The sequence below is a fragment of the Calonectris borealis genome, chromosome 5 (genome assembly GCF_964195595.1).
Source record: "Calonectris borealis chromosome 5, bCalBor7.hap1.2, whole genome shotgun sequence".
Classification (NCBI taxonomy): Eukaryota; Metazoa; Chordata; class Aves; order Procellariiformes; family Procellariidae; genus Calonectris; species Calonectris borealis.
In genome coordinates this window covers 16,896,167-16,918,718 of record NC_134316.1, presented here as the reverse complement: position 1 = coordinate 16,918,718, position 22,552 = coordinate 16,896,167, and the positions used below count along the sequence as shown (strand labels likewise).

Here is a 22,552-nt window from a genome sequence, read left to right as displayed (position 1 = left end):
GTCGATGAGTACATACAGGCAAAGGTAGGTATTGTCCAGAGAGATCACCCTGGCAGGAAGAGCTCTTTTTAAAACCACCTATCCTTTGATAGTACTTTATCCATCTCAACACTTCTTAGCCATTTCTCACTGTTCTTGTCTTTTACCTAGCTCCATATCCCACAGTACAGGGCAAAGCAGGGAGGCAGCAGCAACCAACATTTATCGCAGGAGGAATAAACCATCATTACTCTCCCCAATCAGGAAACTCTCGCTAGAAAACCCCCGCCCTTCATGTCTGAACACTGCAAAAAGAATAATTAACATCTTTCTTATACTAAGATGCTTTTCTCACCTCAAGGTCTGCCACTCTGCCCTCGGTGTTCTGCTCTCCATCAGCACTCTGGTAAGAGTCAATCTTCTCTGTGGTTACTGTGATCCACTGCTGGAGGTCAGAGAGTTTGTCATTATATGCCCAATGCTTCTGAACGTGCTCTTCACTCTGCTGTACCATCATCTACAAATGATAAAATACGTCAGCAACTAAACACAGACAAAAAGCAGTTTCATTACTGGATCTAACACTGTGACTACTGGCACAGAATCTCATAGGCAAAAAGGAAAAAAACATCTGTTAATGAGACACAAGAGACTTTATCCTTATCAGTGGCATAGAAAACACCTACAAGCTCCTGCAGGCCTGAATTTAACCACATGGGGGGGCATTAAGTACTAGAACAGCTCCCTTCCTTTTCAGCTGAAACAGAATAAAGAACATGGGGTTTTTTTATATACCCCAGTCAATATTAAATACTTCTTATATGAAGAAATGACTGAATTAGAAATGACTGTACAGAGTTTTCTGGAAAAAGTCCAGTTCAGCAATAAATGGGATTATTGAGATTGAAACTAGAATTCCACAGTGCATATTAGGGTAACACTTTATCATACATATTTTTTTGCTGACCTGCATACCTAAGGAAATTTTATAAGCTCTTCTTCTGAGACTGCTTTGGAAGGTCCTTTTATAGTTATGTTTACAAGCTACAAAATGCCTCAGGTCAAAACAAATAATTATGCAATTGCAACACTTTTCTCTCATTAACTTTTAGGTCACAAAACTATAAAAAACCAAACAGTTTGATACAAAAACACTATCCAGGAATCTGTAAAGAAGTCCAAGCACCTCATGATAATATAACTATGAGGTCTTTTGGTGAGAAATCTCAGGCCCACTCCAGAAATAATTTATATAGATATAAAATTTGTGTGGATGGTATCCTGTCCCAAAGGGAAACCACATTACAGATAACCAGAGAACCCTGGAAGCATTATCAAAGTCATAAGAATTCAGGGCCTTCTTCCCCTGAAATGAAAATATCTGTCACTCAAAGCATATAATCTCATATGCTCAAAGATTTTTTTCACGTATTTTTAAATAATGGCAACTGACAATTCCTCAGGCAACTAAAAACTCTTCCTTATGTTACCTCCAGTGATCTCTTCAGGGCCTGAGAGTCAGATGAAAGTTGGTTCATTTCATGCCTGTGTGTGGTATTTGACTGTACAAGCTTCTCTACCTCCTCCATTTGAATCGCAAGCTCTGCCAAGTCATCTTGGATCATCTGCAGAGGAAAAGACAGATTCCATATGGGTAATGTACTACATGTGGCATGGACCTCCACAAAAGATATACTAAAAGTAGTTTAATTTGACAGTGTGAGGGGGAAAAAAAAAAAAGGATCACTGTCATTAAGAAAATTAATTTTTTTGATGTCTAGAAGTAAATGTTTCTGAAAGAAATGGTTGGACATTCTTACATGTTACCAGTTGATAACAAAGAAGACAAGTTGCTGAGAAGCTGCCAGAGTAGACATAGTATAATTAGCTAACTACTGCAAAGAACTGTGGTGATAGCACCCCTGTGGTCACCAAGGGTGAAGTGGAACCGTATAGCTGAATCACTGTAGCTCACCGTGGCGAAAAGGGGGAGTCACATCCCCTCTTCTTCCCCTCCTGCTCTTCTCTCCCTTCTCCCAGCTATGTAGTCCCACTGCATGCCTTGAGCAAGCTCTACTGCATATTGGACCCTTCGCTGAACCAGTTCAAAACACTAACCGAGTGGAAATTATCATCTTTTTCTGTTGATTTTTTTTTTCTTATCTTGGCCAGCTGAATTAGCCCATGGAGAAATCCAGCACGTGTCAAAGCTGTGACAAGGTAAAGAGCAGGAAGGGGGGGATGCAGAAGGAAGTGGGACAATGGGAACTCCCTGCTTTTGGGGGGAGTTAGATTGGTTCGGGTTATCTTGTGCAGTTTCAATCCTAGTGGGAAGTATCAGGATACATTTTCTTTAGCAATAAAACTAGCCCAAGAAGGTGTGGCACTAACAGCTTCCAGCTGCTTGTTCCTTCCCTCAAGCCCAGTTTGCCAGTTCTTCAGCTGCACTGCTTCAATTTGATCTACTCCATGCTGTAAACTGGACCGAATAAAATTACCTAACACACAATCAATCGAGGGGACAAGGTACTGAATTCCTAATCCTAATAAAATATGAACAAACAGGACCACAATTAACTAGGATATCACAGTCAAACATTACTGTAATGTACCTGGAGTCTCTGGAGTTGTGTCTTTTTACCCAAGAGGTCAGGCCGCGGTTCTTTCTCTAGATCTAATTTGGCTTTGATGGCAGATAATTTCTTCTGCAAAGGTGCAAAACCAGCATCAAAGTCCTTATGTTGCGATATCAAATTCTAGATGGAGAAAGAAGAAGAAAAAAATCCAGCATCTGACACATATCCCTTGGCATTATCTTTTGTCAATGTCCATTTCATACTCAGAACAAACACCAAGCTACACTATGCAACAGACCACAAGTTTATTTGGATCAACCTAGAAAAAGGGATTGCGCACAGCTGGTTACTACTAAATTTGTATCTATAAAACCGGCTTAGTAAAAGATTGATCATTGTCTTTGTCCCAGGCAAAGACTGTATGTGGGCTTTGAAGCTCACCTGGAGTTTGCTCTTGCTTTGTAGCAGACTTTTGTGTAGAATTTCTCTCTCCTTTGAAGCTTCAGCTACTTCTTGCAGGAAAGACTTTGCTTTTTCCTCACCAAGGATATTATTTAGCAAATCTTTCTTCAGCTGTAATGTCATCAACTTCTCTTTGAACTGGGAGCTTTCAGCTAGAGCAGCCTAAAGAAGAAAAAGTCTTCCAGTGAAATCATACCAAAAAAATAAAAATAAAAATCATATAACCATATTATTCTCACACAAGTCACACAACCAAAGCAGTATGACAAAGTCAGGTAAAAACAGCATGCTGGGCCGACAAGGGGTAACAGAAGGTACCTGGACAGTGCCCAGTTAAAGGAAAAGTCTTCCTGATAATGTTAGAAGCACCAGGGCTGCATCCATTTTGTGAACAGAAATAGAGGAAAGCTGTACTATGGAAAGAGTTGTCTGTGCAGAGGAGAGGCCTAAACAACCAACAGAAAGGACAGCTTGAATGCTCATCCCAAGGATAAACTCCATCCCTGTTCACAGACACGTTTATTCTGGAGATCACAGGGGTGACAAAGTAACAAACACACCTTCCTGGGCACATGCAGAAATCATGCATTATAATCCCACGACTATATTACTACACACTTCTTAACCGAGTCCACAGACTTCCCATCCAGGGAGATCTGGGCTAACGCTAAACAATATTATCATCATTCTTAAACACATCTAGCGTTTTAATTCAGCCTATTCAGTTGACAACTCCAGTTAACCAAATGGAGGGCAGAAAGTAAGACATTCTGCTACTACAGCTAGAGCTAAGTATCGACCTCCGTGCTGTGGGGTTTCCTGCCATACTGGAAAGGCCCTTCCAGCTGCTGCTGTCCGGCAGCTGTATGCAGGCAGCTGCTGGCATAGCTTGGGCAAACACAAACCAAGTTTCAGTTTCTGAACTTAGTAACAGGTTTGCTACCTCAATGTGAGCCAGCGCTGGCTCCGGGGTCTCCAGGAGCATCTGGATCGATGGCTTCCACTGTTCAAAATCTTGCAGAGGATTTTGGAAGAGTCTTCTCAGTTGGGTTTCTGTATCAGTGCTCATTTTAGATGTCTTGCCTCTAACACTGCAAGGATAAAGTGACAGCCGAGAGAAGGATTACGAAGAAATCCAAGTCCAAACATCCTATTCATCAAGGCATGAATTTACACAATACTCGTGTGTAAACTGTATCCAACACAAAAAGCCTCAGTCTTTTCTACTGTCTGAGCCTGGTGTTGCGTACTGACAGCTGCTCTGTCAGAGACATCCGACAAAACTTTATTTAAATGCCATAAGACACATTTGTCTCTTGTGCAACTGTGTATCAGGAATTACTTTGCTTTTCCAGCAGCCAGGAGTCTTCTCTTGTATGTGATCTTTCTTGGCTGCTATCACCAGCATGATTTAACAAATCATTTTACTGGAGCAGTCTCACTGACTGATGGGAAGGACAAGCCAAGAGTATCTAGAATTTAACTGCAGTTGCCTGTATTGTTTTACGTATTACCAAGTCTTTGTTCCTTTAAAAAAATACATTAAGAAATCTTTAATTACCCTATGTTACCTATAAAAAGAGGAAAATACATATTTCTTTCAGATACACATTTTTAAATTTTTGCAGAACCACTTGTATTTATATTTATATATAGGTGATTCTGATAAAAGCTTTGTATTTTTATATATATGTATACGCACACACGCACAGCTATATATGTGTGTGTATATATATATATATATATATAAAAAAAATAAAATCAGCACACATTCATTAAATATCCAGGCTTCTCTTATAAAGGCTTATCCAAAATACAGCTGATTAACACGGCCTAAAAGTGACACACCCCATGCCGCTGCCTCCTGTTTTTCTCAGCTTTCCTGACCTCCCAGTTTGCAGAATCCTATTTGATATGGCAGAATGCAGCCCAAACTATATGTTCGTATGGGAACGGTACCCTGCAAATTCACAAGACAGGCAGGCAAGAGAATGCCAATCAAAATTGATACTGCCTTTCTATAAAAACAGAAACAATAATCTTACCTGTGTCACTGGGACGTTATGGAGCTAAACAAAGGCAAGCTTGCAGAGGCCAAAAGCTCTGCAAATAGAAAGTTCTGACATTACATGTCCTCTGCCATTTGCTCTGCAGTCCCTGCCAGGCTCAGCATGAAGCTGCCAGACTTCGCAAAGAAGCTTTGGAGAGAAGCTGGCAAAAGAGCAGCTGCCATTTTCTACTCAGAGGCAAGTTCTCCTGCCTTCTCTGCTCCTCTTTCAATATCGTTTACTTGCTAGTTTTTAAACTGAAATTCTTTCCCATAATGACCTATAACCCTTCCAGCAGGACAGCATACTGTGCACTGGACAGAGCAAAATAAGCTTGGATACAGTAAAAAAACTGACCTTTTGTTTTCCTTAAAAAAAATGCTCCTTTCTTCTAGTTTGCAAAATTTGCTGCAGCTTCTTTACTTCCTGATTCCAGGCAGCCTGGAAACGGAAACACTGAAGTCTGGGGAGAGGCTAAACTTTCAGAGTTTCCAACCCAAGGCAAGTTGAAAACAGGAATCGTGCATACACGCCGCCAGGAGAAGGGGAATAAACTCTGCCAAATAATTGCTAAGGCTGATGAGTCATCACAACAAACTCAACAAGACAGGGCCATAATTCTTCTGAACCGTTTACTACTACAGCTCCTGTCCTGATTTTCTAGCTGCTATCATGAAAGGCAAGCAAAATACATAAATGATTATTATTAAATGCTAAGAAGATCAAATCAGCTGCCAACAATCTAATTTTCTTCAAACCATACACGACATTAATGATGCAAAATCATTGCTTGAAAATGGCCAGCAGCCTACAGCCCCTAGCAATTGGCTAAAATTACAGGTTTACTGAAACGTGGAGGCGGATGTAATTAGCAAAAGCCTTTCTTTTCTACCTGTCACCACCTACAATCAGATGGCATATCACTTTTTTCTTAGGCCCTTGTCAATCGTCTGAGAGAAGGTTCCCCTCAACCCCCCGGCATAATCAGACTTCCCACTACCTTTGATACTGCTGTATTGCAGAGACAACACTCTCGGCATGTGGCTGCACATCTTGGGAAAACCGTAGCAGTTCCTTAAGCTGAGCCTTCAGCCTCTCAACCTTGGACTCTTCTGCAGCCAGAGCTGCTCTCGTTGCCTTAATCATAAAAATAATGAACAGATCACACCTCATGTAGTGTCTGGCACATGAAATGAACAGGTAAGGCTGTCTCTCAAGGTATTCACAACTCCCCTTTCTGCTGCCCTTTTTCCTGTTGTAATGAATATGGACTTTACTAAGCCAGAAAACATTCTCAGGAACAGTTTTGTTCCTGCAGGCTCCCTCTCCTCTCCTCACACTGCCTAGCCTCTGCATCTCATCTGCACGGTTCACTGTTTGAACAGAGAATCACAAATAGGCCCAGTTTCAGTTCACTGATTGCAGTATATAACATGAGATGTATTTCTGGAGCAGTCTTAACCATGTCTGCATGAACAGATCTTTCTCAAACACTCATATATACAGAATGTTAATTCTATGGTGACGTAGGGAAACAAAATGTGAAGCAAATGTAGCTGGATTGAACCAGTCTGTATTTTGTGGATCCTTTTTGCATATACTTTTCCCTGCTGAGTTCTAGACATACAAATAGCAATGAAAGGTATTTTGAGAAGAGATAATAAATGCAAAACCAACCCTCTAGAGGAAATGAGTGGTAAAGATTCTTATCTACTTCATGTGTGACAAACTTTTTGCATTCATTTTTGCAACAGATTGATTTTGATGTAAATCCTGGATTGCTACAAACTTGGGACTTCTCAGGAATGAAGGTGTGTCTGACGGTAAAGGAATACAGGTACCCACCTTACGCAGATGAAGGATATAATATAGAAATGGTCTTACCAAATATGTGTATTTGTGTGTGTGTGTGTTTGTATGTATGTATTTGCATATACAGTAAGGCATTATTTTTCCTGCTTCGTTTTAAGTAGAGCAAATTCTGTTGTTTGCTCTGTATTGCGCTCTTTTGCCTATTGTCCCTTTGAACTCAAGACACGAACTCCAACACATCCTCCAACCCTGCTCCCTCTGTGCAGAGTGAGATAAAGGTTAGGATAGTTGATTCCATTGTTGCTATTCACATTTTCCTCAGTCTGTTTTATACACACTCATACTCTTTCCTTACCACCTTTAACCAATGGGACAGGCACCTGTTGGATGTGACTATGCGTATTCAATCTATGACTGCTGGTTTTAGGCATACAAAGGGTAACAACTCACATTGCATCTTCTCCACAGAGTTACAAACTCATCTTCAGTCTTTTCCCCTTCCCCAGGGTCCAGGTCATTTTCTAGTCTCTGAAGGTCTTTTTTCAGCTCCTGGACATCTGCTTTTAATTGTCTGGCTTGGGACTCGTAGGCACTTTCCGACTGTTGGATCTTGAGCAATCTCTCCTCCTCCTCACTACTCAGCAATTTCAACTTCTCCAAAGCTTTTTTTAGCTCTTCGAGTTCATCCTTGATTCTGTCAGCTCCGAGTGGGGAGGTATTCTGAATCACCTCTGCACACTGATTTTCAAGGTGCTTCCATTTCTTTCCACCACTCCTAATGTTTTTGGCAATTTCCTGCAGAAAGAAGTTAAATAAAGATTAGCTGCAAGAATGGAAAGTTGGGGAAAAAGGTGAAAGCAGTAGGAAAATAAGACCACCACTCTTGGTTGTAGATATTTTCTTCTTCACTTCTTACTTCAAAGTACGTCTTTTTTCAAGTAATCAGAAGCCAGGGTTGGTCATTTGACTGCCTTCTGAGTAATACTAACTGTCACAATTCTGAAAATACTGGCTTGATTTTCAGAAATGCTTCTCACCTGAGGTCCCTGACAAAGAAAACAGGAGCTGCAGGCAGTAAGAAATACTAAAAATCAGATCTCTGAGAGATTTAAAGCTGAACAGTTTAAGCAGTGACACCAAAATACTGGATACTGTTCACAAAACTGGTATTTTTATCACTCTCTGAGTCTAAACTCTCAAAACCTGTGAGCCTTCAGGCTCTATTTGGATCATGTTTACCAAATATCATTCATTTAAACAAGTTTAAAGGGCAAGATTCTCAAAGAATCACATAACCATAGGAGATCAGGTAAGAAAAACAAAGCAGACCAGCCTGTGACTCATGCTACAGTCGGGAGAACAATATGTACTAACAGTTTTAGGACCTGATACAAATCTTCTCCCCTAGCCCATGTTACAATCACCACCTTATTTTGTTTGTGTAAATCTTTTCTCAAGTACACCCTTGTGTGGTTTGAAAAACATATATAGGCATAGAGAACACACAATCCTGGCTCCTTGTCAGAATTATATTGGTTAAGGACCTTCAGTGCCTTTAACTTGTCCTCTGCCGAAGACTTGGTTGCTTCTCCAATGCAGCAGTTTAATCTTTCTGTCACACCATCCAGCCACGATTGAAACTGGTTGACGTTAGCACTGTATCGCTCATGTTCCTTGGTTATCTTTTCAAGTAGTTTCACTCTACTCTGTAACAAGAGACATCAGAAGCTGTGAGGACAGTGCTTATTTGGCTCTTTTTCCTTTACACTAACCCAGAATTTATAAACAAGAGTCCCTTTCCATGAGCCCCGACAGCAGTTGGCCTCCACAGGAATTCACAGTTCACCTCAAGAAACAGGACACAAAAGGACATAAAGGCTTGTCCCCGTCTCGGTCGTGCTGCAGGCTCTCAGTGGCTGATCTCCAAGGAGACAAACTGCAAGGTCCTCTCAGGTGAATTTCTAGCCTCCCCTTTCCAAAACTTCCTATTCTCTCAGAAAAAGAAAAGAGACAGAAGTTTCTGGTTTTGATTTTGGGAGACAAGCAGTTATGTTCCTCACGCTGATTAAGAAGAAAGATAGGCAAAGTCAATCTGTTGTGTGCTCATCTGTCAAAATGGGAGTAAGAGAGACCGTGCTAGGGGCATGCAAATTGTTTTAAATTGTTCATTATTTAAGCAAGCTGTATGGAAAATGACCATCACCTTCAATCATGTAGCCCAGGAACTTTCATACTTATTCAATTAGCAGATCACAAACTATCATGTAGTGGTATTGCAGACTCTGGAAGCAAATTTAAGCCTATGGGAAGCAGGCTTCATTTTCTGAGTTACTGTGTGTGCACCTTAGAACTGACAATCCCTGAACTTACAGGGGCCTGCACATCATGAGTTGCTCCCCGCTGATCCAGTCTGGCACCCCTCAAAACAAGGCAGAGTCACATTTGCTCCAATTATCCTTATTTGTAAGCTAAAGTTTAGGCCTTGCTGAAGGAAATTTTACACAAATCATGAGGAATCCTGCTCTGTTCTTTCTCTAGTATAATATCCAACCTAAGTATTATTTCCTACAAAATCAGACTGATTTTTTCTTGCCCTTCACCAGTTGGCATGGAGAGCAACTGAGGTACACTATGGTTACATGAGAAAAAAATTGTTCCTTGTGCAATCCATTTAGTGCTTGCAGCACCCTTGAAAGGCTTTGGTGTCACAGACAACAGGCTGAGTTTCATTTTGCGTAATATGGGACACGTCCCATGCCTCTGAGCAGAGCTTCATCCCAGCTGCCCTCCACAGAGAGTAGGGTGATAGCTGCAATGGTGGGCAGAGTTTCAAAGTCCCCTCTCCGTTTCCCTTGTCTCTGTGAGGCTCTGGGCATGTCCCCACACCTATCAACCTGCCTGAGGTGGCAGTGGGCCACCGCCGTTCCGTCAGCCTTTCTCCAGCCAGGACAGCAGAAGGGTGGCATGAGCATCAGTCACCATGGGATCTCCTGTGTGCTGTGGAGCGGTGGTCCCTCTGGGACTTTGCCCTTCACCTTTGGGACAGGACTGCCCACGGTGCAGTACAAAGCCACCACACCAGTCTGTGTTTTCCACACTGCCACTGCAATCTCTGCCGACATGTGCAAATCAAGAGTGACTCCCCTGAAGTTAGTTGACTTGCTTTGGGACAAAAGAGGGACAGCTAAGAAACAACTGCTTCCCATGGAGGATGAAATGCTGCCCACTTATTAGGACAGGACCTTTAATAGCACCACCTACGCAAACATGGGTTTGGATGTGACCAAAAAGCAGAATTATGACTGCAAACTTCTGTGGCCAAGATGTATCCAGCAGAACACCTCACTTGTTTGCTAAATCCCCTTGCCTTGATTCTCAAATCTGCAGAGGTACATACAGGTTAAATGATTCTCACCTTGACCTCAAGTTAGGGACTTGAAGAATGCAATCTTATAGTGGTGTAAATGGGACAAACATTGAAGTGAAACAAGTCAGCCCAAGCTTTTTGATTCTGGGGAATTAGGCTAATTTGTTGCACTGACAGAAGCTCCAAAGGGAGCAAGTCAGAATAACAAGGCGGAGCTATTATTATTAAACTCAAAAGTCTTAGCTAATATATAGAGAGTTAAAAAGGAAGTTGAAATGACCCACCCCTGGCCAGGCTATTCAGCCAAAACAAAGGAGCACACAGCTTGGATACTCCTGCTGGTCCGTGAGGTCAAGGAAGAGATGCCATGGATCTGGACAGACTGTGCTAGCTGTCAAACAAAAGGCTTACAAAAAGCTGGCTGAGCCCCCCCCTCCCCACCCAAGGAGCTAGGCAGGGAAACTTTCTAATGATGGAAAATATGGTATCACTTGCTTCTGTTAGGTTAGCTGTTCGGGGAGCAGGACAGTATTAAACTCCATCTTCACACACACTTGGTTAATGTGAGGAGACATTAAGCAAGAACATGGCCCTGGAAAGACTGAGAGCACCGACAGGAAAAGAATGGGTTTGCCATGGGCTGCAGAGGAAGAGATGTGTCTGGGCAGGATATGCCCAGCCCTGGGTACTCAAGGGGGGTGGACGGCGGCATAGAAAACCCTCTTCCCTAAGCTCCCCTTACAGTCAGCAAAGGCAAACGAGCCTCCTCTGGAAGGCAATCTAGAGCACATAAAGGAAGTTTCCGCTTTAAATCCCTCTGTGGCATCTCAAGAAGAGTACAGAAAGCTCCTGTAGCCCTTCCTGGTGCTTTTAGTCTTAGCTCTAGGGTATGTGAGGGTTGGCATTATAAATATCTAGTTTCAGTTAACAGAGAAAACATGGACTGAAATTCATTTGATGCGCTCAGATATATTTGATATATTTGACTAAATATATAGTATATATACTCTATAACATAAATTTTCTTACCATGTTCAGTCATCATTTATGCTAAACCCGAGAATCATCTACCTCTGCATATTGTTATTTTACTAGGCAAGGGAAAGCACGTAGGAAATGGCTGCCACATGTAAAAATATCCCTGTCAATGTAATTAAAAGAAAATTATGTGCCTTTAAAATTTGGGAATGATAAGAACACATGTTAGCACTAAGAAAGAAAAAAAAACCCTCACCATTTGCTCATACCAGAGAAGCAATGTCACAGGCAAACTGTTTAAGAAACACTGTCCAAGAGCTTGCCTTCTGATAGAGCTGGACAACTGCACGGGATCTAAAAATGCTCTTCAAACACAAGTGTAATCTACAAACACCAGTGAGCCTCCTCTGGGAGGCAGCTCAGGCATTCAGCTGGCATTCAGCTGGCAAGTCACATTTAGCCTGCCCTCTCATCATGCGAGGGGCCGGAGCAATCCCCTTACAACTCCTGCGTCTCTTTCATTCATTCCTCCCTCCTGTTGGAAGAGGTGGCAGGGTTTCTCTAACTAGTGTTATACTTTCCAACACACGATTCCCCAGGTGCCTGTAACCTTGGCATTAGCTAATGAACTCTGTATTTACTTCCATTGCAAAATCCAAGGCTTCCCAACTCCCTTCTTTGTTTCATACCTCCTGAAAGAGGAATTTCCTAGCTGGATTCTCTCACTCCATCCTTCTATGAAATGTGGTATTTGTAACCAATGCCAAAGAAAAGCTTTTTCTAGCATCTCAGTTGGCTGGAGACATAAAGACATATTTTGTCTAAGTACTATGAGCCACTTCCTGATCTCATTTACACCAGCATTTATCCAAGTCAGTTAGAGAAATTACACTATGTAAAACCAGTCTCAGAGAGGTCACATTCTGGCTCTGAGTATTCAAATGACTTGTTTGAAAGAACTGCCTTATTAAAATAGCTAATGACTGTCTCCTGCTTCAAAACCAAAGACAATCTTGGTTAGAATGGAGTGAATGAGAATTTTAAATGGCAATGTAGATAGACAACACCTGAATTCCCAGAAACCTTATTTGTAAATCCAGTTGCCTTGTAATGAAGAGATGTACGTTTAAAAATAAATAATCAACACTGAGGCGCAAGTCTGTTGGTGGCTTTACAGCCTCTCTGTGGCAGCTGCAGTTACAGAATTTGCAAATGCGCTCTGTTTTTTGGAGAGACTTATTAGCAGCAGTTTTATCTTTATGGCTAAAAAATATCTGAATTTCATGCTCACGAAAGGTGCCAGCTTGGAATTTTTTTGTTGTTTTGGGGTTCGGGTGGGTTTTTTTAAAACAGAAAAAGTATCTGTAGAACAAGCAGAGCAATGGCATGAGCATCCCAATGTTGTTGTTCCTCCAGTGTGGTCTGAAGTTAACGTTGTATGACAGCACCCAGGGCAGGAGAGCATACATCACTGTCAAGCTCCAGTTCTGGGCTGCGACATAGGTGTGGGAAGAAATAGAAGGCAACATTATGACAGAGCCAATGGAATGAAAATGATTTGTATTTGTACCAGGTAATTCCAGCCTATGGAATTCCTGGAAGCTACTGTGAGACAAAGACTAGATTTCAATCTCTATATGCTTGGGATAGACGTGTCTATATATATTTCAAATATCCCTTTGAGTATTTCTATTGATATAGGCTAGTAAGAAACTGAGTTCTTCCACTCATCCACAGATGTCTACCCCACATGGTCCAATCCTGTCTTTACCTGAGCTTTAGAAGTGAAAAGTATGAGCCTTATCTGAAATCTTTACCCAGGAATAGGGTCAAAGGAAACCACCGGCACTGAAAGATGAACTAGGATGTCTTACACCAGCCTATTTAACAACTGCTCAAGCTGGAAGATTACCATCAGGCAAGGATTAGTATCTGTGTGCAGTGAAAATCTTTCAGATACTGGAACTGGCTAGTTGAGTTCAGTGTTGGGTTGCAGCTGACTCCCACCTCCATGTTTCCCAGTTCTGCAGGCGGGGAGTGTAGCTCTGGATCTGAACCAACGCTACATCCTCCAACAAGGGTGCATGTATGTAAAATTCCCTGGCTCTAGGAATGGGTACTTTGTGTCTAGTTATACAAGGATCACTAATGCACTGAAAGATAAGGAACAATTCAAACTCTTTACAGAGATGACCTAAACCAATATTCACTAGATCATAGCAAGCAACTTGCAGTTACTTTACAACAACATACCATAAAGTACAGTGCGAGAGCATTCCAATTAACAGCTTATCTTGGGACACAATGACTGTTGCAAACAGTCCACTGACTGAAAGAACAGGGGTCCTCAGCTCTGTTTCTTTTTGCAGCCCTACCAGGTAAGCCCCATCACTCAAGAAGCAGGTAGCAAACAATATTGTATATGGTGAAATCTGAACCCCTCCCATTCTTTATAGGTGTACCTGAGCTTCTTCCCTGATTCCTTCATATTCCACCCTCATTTTCTTCTGAACATCCTCATCAACGCTGGGGTCACCTATCCTGTTGAACAAGGAAGCAGCTTCCTCTAGCAGCCTTTCCAGCAGGACTGACTGATTTAAGACATCATTCAGCAGAACCTGAGCATGGCTCAGTTGCCACTGCTTCTCCTTTAAGCCAAGCTGCAACTCAATGTCAGGCTCCAAGGTCACCCTCATGTTGTGAATCCATGCGTAAAACTCATCTTGGGCTTTCAGGTACTCACTCCAGTGCAGCCAGACCCACTCAATACGGCTGTTGGGGAGAGCAAGAGAGATGAGTTAGATGAAATTAAGATGGGAGCAGTGGAGACTGGAGAGCTCAAAAGGCCTTCAAAGCAAAGGACAAGGTTCTCAGCAATTTTAAGCTGCTCTGACTTCAGAAGGTCAGGATTCACTTCCCAGGTCCTCCCTGCTCGGGGAGGAAATATTCTGTACAAGGTCCCTGTGTCTGGCAGAACTCATCATTCAAGACCATGAGATGGGCTGGCTGTGAAGGGAGAGAGCACTGAGGTCCCACCGACCCTCTCTCCCCGCACAGTCCCCCATACGCTCATGGGACTGGGATTAGCAGTGATTGCCATCTACAATCCAGACAGCAGAGAAAGACAGCAAGGACTTTATGAAAGCATTGGATGAGACAACTGCCTCAACACACCAAATAGCAGTCTCGCGCAAAGAGTACGTTTGTCTTACCTGTGACAGTGAGTAATGTATATGGCTGTCTCTTCCCACAAAGCTTTAATGTCTTTCAGTTTAGATAGTACCTCGTGCTTCTTATCCTCACTGATGCTGCGAAGAGCAGCATCTGCCTTCACAAGAATCAAATCCATTTTCAAGCTGCCTTCTGGTTCCAGCGCACGTATTTTCTATGAGAAAAACAAATGAGACTGAAAGCATGGAAAGAAAGCATGCGTAATTGTTGCCATTTGAACTTTATTTTTACCCAGGAATCATGAAGTCCCTGCTGCAAAGCATCTCCTGAACAGAAAATATGAACTTCTCTTCGGATTTGTTCATTCTTAAACATCCTAAAGGACCGAATTGAATTGAAAACTACGTAGCAATTGAAAAAACTATTTTAAGTTAGCTACAAAAACCAGATCATCTTCTATCAAATATCTGCAGCTGTGTTTCCATTGCAGTTATAAAGTTATAGCACAATATTGCCACATGTCAGTTGTTCTCCCCCACCTGCCAAAGAGTGCAGAGGCAATCTCCACAGGGTACACTGCAACGTCTCAATTTTAAGCTCTACTATAAGAAATCATGAACTATATTAAAAAGGCTTCCTATTGCAAATAAAAGTGGGCTCAGAACACAAGCCAAGAGAAATTAACTAGTGGAATTTTCTGCCTGCTACCAACTTTTGCTTTGACCCTAAATTGCTAAGTTATGAATTGGTGAAAACGTGTATCTTAAACAAATTGGAATGCCAGGAACTGAAAGTTAAGCCATCTAATTTTAAGCAGATTCTCTTCCTCTACCCAGAGATGGAAAATCAGCACAACTTCTGTAAAATTTTACAGATTAATTATGTTCTGATTTCGATGTCAGCTATCAGCATCACTTTATCCAAATTTCTGACACCATCAGATTAGCTTCTCTTGCTGTTCTTCCACAAACTCCTGGCAAACTGCAGGCTCTCAAGTCTGAAGGAAAAGACTTCTATAATGAAAATGCTGAGAGGTTTAAAATCAGCAACTACTTTTGGAAAGATTAGGCCCATGGGATTTGTTCAAAAAAATCACGTCAGTTATTGCAAAGGTGAGACCAAGTCACAGGCCTTTGGATTTCCAGTCTCACATTCTGGGAAAAGAACTGTTCTTTTGGCACGTACACAGCACATCTGCATGTGACGTACAAACAGGTGTTTGGACAAACTATCTACTATGAAAAGCGTGATTAAAAGAATCCAGTAAAGCAGGGCAAAGGGTAGGGCAGAGAAAGAAAATAAAAGCCACAGCTATCACCCGACAGGAAAAATTTAAGAGTAAAGCTGTATTCTAAGCCTGACATTTTTCCAGCACATGAAAGCAAACAACAGCCAGAGAAAAAGCAGTGGCTGTACAGGCATTTTCTTTTTCAAATCTGTTTTTTAAATGATTGCTGTCTTTGGCTGGCATTTTCATTAACAAATTAACAGAAAATAAACCACAGGAAGGAAGCATGAAAAAAAATGCAAGCCAGATGCAAAAAAGGAACTGAAAAATGATCACTGGATTTGAAAAGAGCCAATAGGTGAAGCGGCGAGCACATCACAAGGAGACATGAGCTAGACAGGGAAGCCCGGCCCAGAAAGGAGGCAGGATAAGGGAGAAGGAGGTGGATAAGCTACACACAGGAAGAGAGAACAGACACTTGTTATTCTTTAGAATGATGAATTTCCAAAATCTGAATTGAAAAAATCTTCTAATATGATTTTGTACGTGTTATAAACCTCCTCCGAAGCCCACAGAAGTCAACAGCCTTCAGTTCAGGCCATATTAAATCACCACAAACCTCTAAACCTTATATCTTGTTATCTCTGCCATGAATGCATTCCCTTTGCCAAACTACCACTCTCCCTACTCAAGTTCCTGTGTTTCTTGCATGTTTTTTGAGACTGTACATATCATACGTTCCCAGACAAAAGGAAAGGGTGAAAATAATTTAAGGACAGAAATAAATCTATAGACCAAGAGGAAATACTTCAGATTTTCATGACTGACATGCAAGTCTAGCCATCGTCCATCACTTCATGAACAGTCTCTGTATTATGCCAGAGGCAAGATCCAGTCTCCAATGAGCCACAGTTAAGGAAAAAGGCTGAAGACATTGCTCTACCATCATGTAAACTACCTCGTCCTCCATGTAAGCCTGCAATGGGGTTTTTTTGGAGTTGTTAAACTTCAGAAGAGGCAGTCCAAACATGAGTAGACACACAAAAAGAAAGACTTTTGGGTAAATAATGATGGGAAAGATTTGGCCATTTAATTTAAAGAACGGACTAGTTGGAATTAAAGGTAATACAAGTATAAAAATAGTTTCAATGTTAATCATAGAAATACCACCACTTCCTTTAATCATGAATGGTAGAGATGGGACAAACAGGAGTGTTTCATTCTTTGAGATTACAAGAACAAGATAACATCTAATGAAACTGAAGTTAACGAATGTGAAATCACAGTAAGAGAGCAGGTACAATCTGCAACGGGATCTCTGTGAGAAAAGTTATACAAGAGATTAAGTAAGAACAGAAAAAAATTAAAACATTTACCTTTTCATTAGACAGATTATAAAGGGGAGCTGTAAACCCTCTTATCATCAGGGCTTATGGAAAAGAACAAGGGGATTACTCTAGAATAGCCCATTACTAGGACACTGCAATCTTTCTTTATCAATGCCAGAGTCCTGGAGGAGACAGAACACTAATGTGATCTGATTCTCCCATGCTACATGCTGGATTTCTGCAAATCACTATCTGGTTATTTCAAGCAGCAACTCAATTGTTTCAGGTTTGAGCATGCTCATAAGGAGAGTGTAAACATTTTAACCTGCCAAACCTGCTGCTAGTCTTCCAAATCAATCTGAAAAGCCTGGAAGCCTGTGATATCTAATTGCCATCCTCTTTTTCTACAATGGATGGAAAAACGCAGATGGAAAAATTAGAAAGAATACTGATGTAAACCCATCCACACAGGACCAATATTCCAGCAAGCAGGGGCAGCTGATGATAGTTTCCTAATGGAAAACTCCAGAGCTCACAGCAATAACTGCTGTAACAATGGCAGCAGTGACATCCACCTCTGAACTGGTACATCACTCATCCCTTACCTCAGTCTCTCTCAGTCTAGCTTCTAGGGCAGATCGAGGTCCCTTGGTGTTGTCATTGATTCTCAGTCTCTCTTGGATGGCCTTCATCCAAGCTTCTGCATTTTCCACGCTACTGTCAAATTCATCCTGTAGCTGCTGAGTCATCGCATTCGAAGAAGCTGAAAGGATAAGAAACAGGGAAGTAAAGTAGGTTTTGGTTAAGACCTAAACAGGAATACATTCAAGACAATCTAAAGGAGCAAGGACAAAAAACTAATGATGTTATGGCTTTCCTTTTTAACCAAAAAATGTAGCAGTATCGTGATTCAGTCGAGCAGAGAACACATTCACACTGCAGCTTTCCCAAATGAAAATATACCAGGAAACAAAAAGAAGGTGGGGAACTGTGGGAGGCTCCATTACAGTAAACAGATTTAATTCAAAGCTTCCAAATTAGATTAATCTGGTGTTGTGGTGTATTCCAGATTGGCTACACTTCCCAGAGCCTAGGCAGAACAAAACTCTCCCTATGCCCTTCCAGAGCACTTCAGCACATGCTTAACTTAGATGTATATAAACCCTTTAAAGCTGGTGAGATCAGGATCAGATGCTTAGGCCCTCAGTTAACTTGTTCTTCTGAGACCACAGAGAAGTTATCCGAATGCACGTGCAGTGAGTCTGGGATATACAGACACAACAGGAATTGGCCAGCAACTGCCAAGACAAACAACTCACAAGCCATCACATGGGAATATCAACACTTATGGATTTCTTCTTTTGCCACCCCTTTTATTCCATACCAGGCTCTGAGCTTTTCATTTCCCCCTCCCTCTCTTCCCAATCAGTGGGTGGTGTGATGGTTGCTTGCTCTGTCGACCTGCTCTTGTGTCTTCTCTGTTTAGAGCGTAAGCTCTCTGCTGCCCAGATGGCCTCCTTTGTGCCTGTACGATAGAGGAGAGCCACCCTACGCCCGCCCTTAGGCACTGCCAGACTCAACTTGACTAATAAGGATGAACCCTAACAAAGCCCGCTGTAGGTCAGCTCTGCTGAAGTGAACAGAGATAGCCATTAAATGGTTTTGGATCACATCCTACAGCTACTGCCAGCCAAGCAGTCAGTGTCTCTTGTAAATTAAAATATTCTTCCTCTTTATTATTGATGACTGAAATATTTTTGCAGCACAGAGTTTGAGGGTTAATTACTGAACCCAAGTTTGTTGTGCAGAATTCAGTTTCACAGCAGCCCCCTCAGTTTCCATGAGACAATTCATGTGGAAGAAAGTGTTCGGTGCGAGAGGCAGAGCATCACTGTTGGCAAAGCTGGACCAATGGTGTTTTGTAACCACTTTAACTCTCGGCAGCTTAGTCTTTACAGGGGAGAGCCATGCTGCTTCTGCCCACTGGCAGAAAGCTTCCCACCATCCTGCTGATGTTCCTGCACGAGGTAAAAGGATTCATGCAATATTAGATGTCCTCCCCCATAGCTCCCACTGCATTTTCTTCCACGTTAGACCAGAGGAAACAAGACGTTAGTGTTCGCAACACTGATGTCTGGCAACAGAAACAGCTAAATTGTTGCTTCCCAGCCTTCAGTAGGCTTTATGCTCAACAGGCCCCAGAACAGAGCAAGAGAACTGCACCTACAGAGCAGCTACTGCCCTACCCACGGGGATTACTGGAGCAGAGGACTGGTCAGACCTCCATGCGCAGACAAGTGGAGCTGCATTTGCATGGAAGAGGGAATTCCTCTCTAAGTGGGAGATGTCAGATGGGGCAGAATCCAAAGCTGTAACTCTCAGAGCTAGAGGGCAGTTTTAAAAAGTGACCTCACCTTGAAAAGATTAAAGAATAGAACAGGATGTACTGGATTTAGTGAGGGTGGTGTGGCACGGGGCAGCTACTCCTCTCAAACATAAAAAAATATGACAGGATATATAATTAAAGCTAAAATAATTGACTTGGATCATGAGAGTCCTAAGAATGAAGCCAGCTAAAGGAGTAATGTTATTTTCAGTGGATTGCTAAATAGCTGTGTCCTTCTCCAACTACGACTGGTCCAGAACTGACCCTCAGAACCCAATCCAATCCAATCCAACTCTCAGAAAAGAGGACGTATCTCTTTGCAGCTGACTGATCAACTCATTTTCACATTAACATTTCTCATTATTTTCGGCAGCCATAGAGGGACTGTCCTCTACAACTTTCCCTGTTACATACATACATTTCTGGGCAAATAGTTCCTAAATGTGCAAGTGTAAGCTGTGGCGATGCCAGTTATGCTATTATGAAACAAAACCTCATGGTACATTTGCTGGGTAGACTCTGATGAGGAGTGGCATTCACTTCCTAAGAGAGGTTTCTATTCCTGGCAACATCCATATCATATTTAAAACTGGCTTCAGGACTCCAGTCATGGAGTAGCCAATACAGAACATTACGTTATCCTAGTCCTATTTCTTACAAAAAGTAGCAGGCAATCAAACATGGTTAAGAAGCAGTAGAAAACGTACTGTCATGAAGAAACACAACAGTTTCTTCATGAAGAAAACCCCACTCACACTCTGCCCTCATGCTGCTCTCCTCTGAGCACAAGGATTTTCTATCCAAAAACCACAGATACACAGACCCCCATCCCACACACAGGCATTCCACATAAGCAGCCAACGCAGAAAGTCATGAAAAATGTTATTTCAATATTAAGATCACCAATTTGCAAAGGAAGAGAAAAACTTTGTTACTTCAACTGCCTGCATAACATCATTGACTGATTTTGACCAAGTAATTCCTACACCTAGCACCATAAAGACGATTAAATTTAGCAGAGACTCTGACCCAATGCCCAGGCGGATTTCATGGTAACCTTATGACCTGCAATACCTGACATGGGTTTGGGCTGCTCGTTGAGACCGACTGTGTCCTGTCCTCCCTCTTTCCTCCACACCAGGCAGCCAGACCCTGGCTGAAGCAATCAGCTACAGTGTCCTGGAGTCTTTTGTTCTGGAACCCGCTCACCCTTCCCAGGCAATAAAGGCATGGGTTGATATCTGCAAGGAAAAAGTATGTTTTCTGATTTATTTTCTGCTGGGGAGGAAGAACAGCTGTTGACTCTATCTGAAATTTGGCAATATCTGTAATTTCTTTGCAAATGCTCCTAAAGCTGGGAGAAATGATTACTGGATAAGTGTTAATGAATCAACAGTATTTACCCCATTTCTGCTGTATCATTGGGACTAAATGATTGAGCAATACTTGTGGACATGAAATACAAGGCTCTGATCAGTACAAGAAACACAAAGGAGACATAGCAGCTCCTGGAACAGACCTGAGCTGTTCAGCATTCACAGACCAACCTGCAACAGCAGCAGACCATTAGGGCCACCTGTACCATGGTGCGGCAGCCCCTGTCCCAGGCCACAGGCTCAGTCGCTAGGACCCACTGTGCCAGGGAAAGCCTCCTTTTAATCACAGGTGCGATCCTCAATTTGTACAAAATTATTTTTATCATAGTCATTTTCAAATGCATGCAGCTGTTCAAAACAGCTTTTCATTTTAATGCCACTTGAATCGGTGTATTAATTCATACCATGGAAGGCGTATTTATACTGCAGAAAGTGTTTAGCATCTCTATACGTATGTTACTAAATGAGGGTAATAACTATGCCTAAGAAATTCTGGCATAGATAATGAGATGCTGAGCAACACCCTGTTTTATTTATCCAAATGCAGTAACACAGTCACTTAGTAGAGGTAAGAAAGAAGCATATTTCAAGCTGAGCGTAACTGACCCAGGACAGCTCCTGCAGCACATCCAGAGGTTATTAAAAAGCATGTTTCAGGGACAGGAAAATGTAAGACACAGACTAGCTCCAGAATCTAAACCTCTCCCACAACGCTAGTCTTCCTACCTTCTCTGAATCACCCTCCATGGCCCCCAAAACACCAGTTGGCAGTCTCTGCGTAGGCACATATGTTTCAGTGCCACAGAGAGCACGATGGCCCAGCCCTCGCCCAGTTGCTCTGCCTGACCCACTGCACACCCGCAGCACAAGCAGGGCTTGTACTGGGCTGCCTGCGGTTCAGTTACCACACAGGGGATATCTGCACCTTTGGAAGAGGGGAAGATGAACTCCTGCGTCAACACACGCCTGTCTCCATTCAGCATCACTCCTCTGCCCCTCTCTCATCCAGGCACAAAACCATTTAGTGAGGAGGGAAGTCAGAGGACTGTGACCCCACTGCCTGTTCCCAAACTCCCCGAGGGGAAGGGGCAGTTGCCAGGGCGCTGGGGGCACATGCGCTGCCCCCCTAGCTTGCCCACGGGCCACAGGCTCAACACTCCGATGTGAGTTAATGAGATCCAAAGCAACAGCAAGCTGGGTTTTGCTTATAAAATCTGCTCAGCTCCTGAGCTGTGCCCTGTTTCTGTTGGGCTGGGCTGAAGACAAGACACACAGAGGCAGCCTTGTATCAGCTCTGGTCTTGTAGCTGTCTCGCTGAAAGAGCAGATAAATTAATTAGCTGATTGCTCTGCATTATAGTTCTTGGAGCCACTACATGGTAGCAGCACCACTGAGGGACGTGGAGATGCCTGGGTCTCCACGGCAGACCCTGACACAGTAAAAGGCACGGGTCATCCTCCATGTGATCCAACCAGCACTCACGGGGCCAAATTTCTCTGAGCACTTCTTCCTTAAGTACAGCTACTTCAGCAATCTTTCTAGTGCATCTAATAACTCTCACTAGGGTGTTGTGAGATTTACTTATTCAATATTTGTAGTGCACTACTGAGAGCTTTTAAAGTTAGTTTGCAAGTGCAGTGTCTTTTTGTTAGGATTATCCTATTATTTTGCAATGTTTCCTAACGTACTATTTTCTCTCTGCCAAGTCATGCTGCTTTTTAAAAAAAAAAAACAAACAAAAACCAACCAACTTCTTAAAACGTTTCTCACAACCACGCCCACTTTAAACATTCTTTTAAACCCCACATTTATAAAACATAGACTTTAAAATGGTTTCAATA

At 42.3% G+C, this 22,552-nt stretch overlaps 1 protein-coding gene across 9 annotated transcripts in view; it reads right to left on the bottom strand.

The window, feature by feature from the left end:
- SYNE3 (spectrin repeat containing nuclear envelope family member 3) overlaps positions 1 to 22,552 on the bottom strand; it is a 72,717-nt gene that overhangs the window by 34,383 nt on the left and 15,782 nt on the right. For 5 of the 9 annotated variants that reach the window (XM_075151167.1, XM_075151169.1, XM_075151161.1 and 2 more), the window contains 11 exons: positions 17,555 to 17,712; positions 14,435 to 14,607; positions 13,685 to 13,994; positions 8,422 to 8,583; positions 7,328 to 7,672; positions 6,066 to 6,202; positions 3,961 to 4,108; positions 2,997 to 3,179; positions 2,592 to 2,735; positions 1,470 to 1,604; positions 335 to 496 (listed from right to left, as the gene is read on the bottom strand). In XM_075151167.1, the coding sequence (XP_075007268.1) occupies positions 335 to 496; positions 1,470 to 1,604; positions 2,592 to 2,735; positions 2,997 to 3,179; positions 3,961 to 4,108; positions 6,066 to 6,202; positions 7,328 to 7,672; positions 8,422 to 8,583; positions 13,685 to 13,994; positions 14,435 to 14,607; positions 17,555 to 17,698 (2,043 nt within the window). In that variant the 5' untranslated portion in view covers positions 17,699 to 17,712. Of the gene's footprint in view, positions 1 to 334; positions 497 to 1,469; positions 1,605 to 2,591; positions 2,736 to 2,996; positions 3,180 to 3,960; positions 4,109 to 6,065; positions 6,203 to 7,327; positions 7,673 to 8,421; positions 8,584 to 8,723; positions 8,838 to 13,684; positions 13,995 to 14,434; positions 14,608 to 17,554; positions 17,713 to 20,409; positions 20,577 to 22,552 lie in introns of those variants that run through there. The other 4 variants (XM_075151163.1, XM_075151165.1, XM_075151164.1 and 1 more) reach the window with 2 other exon arrangements.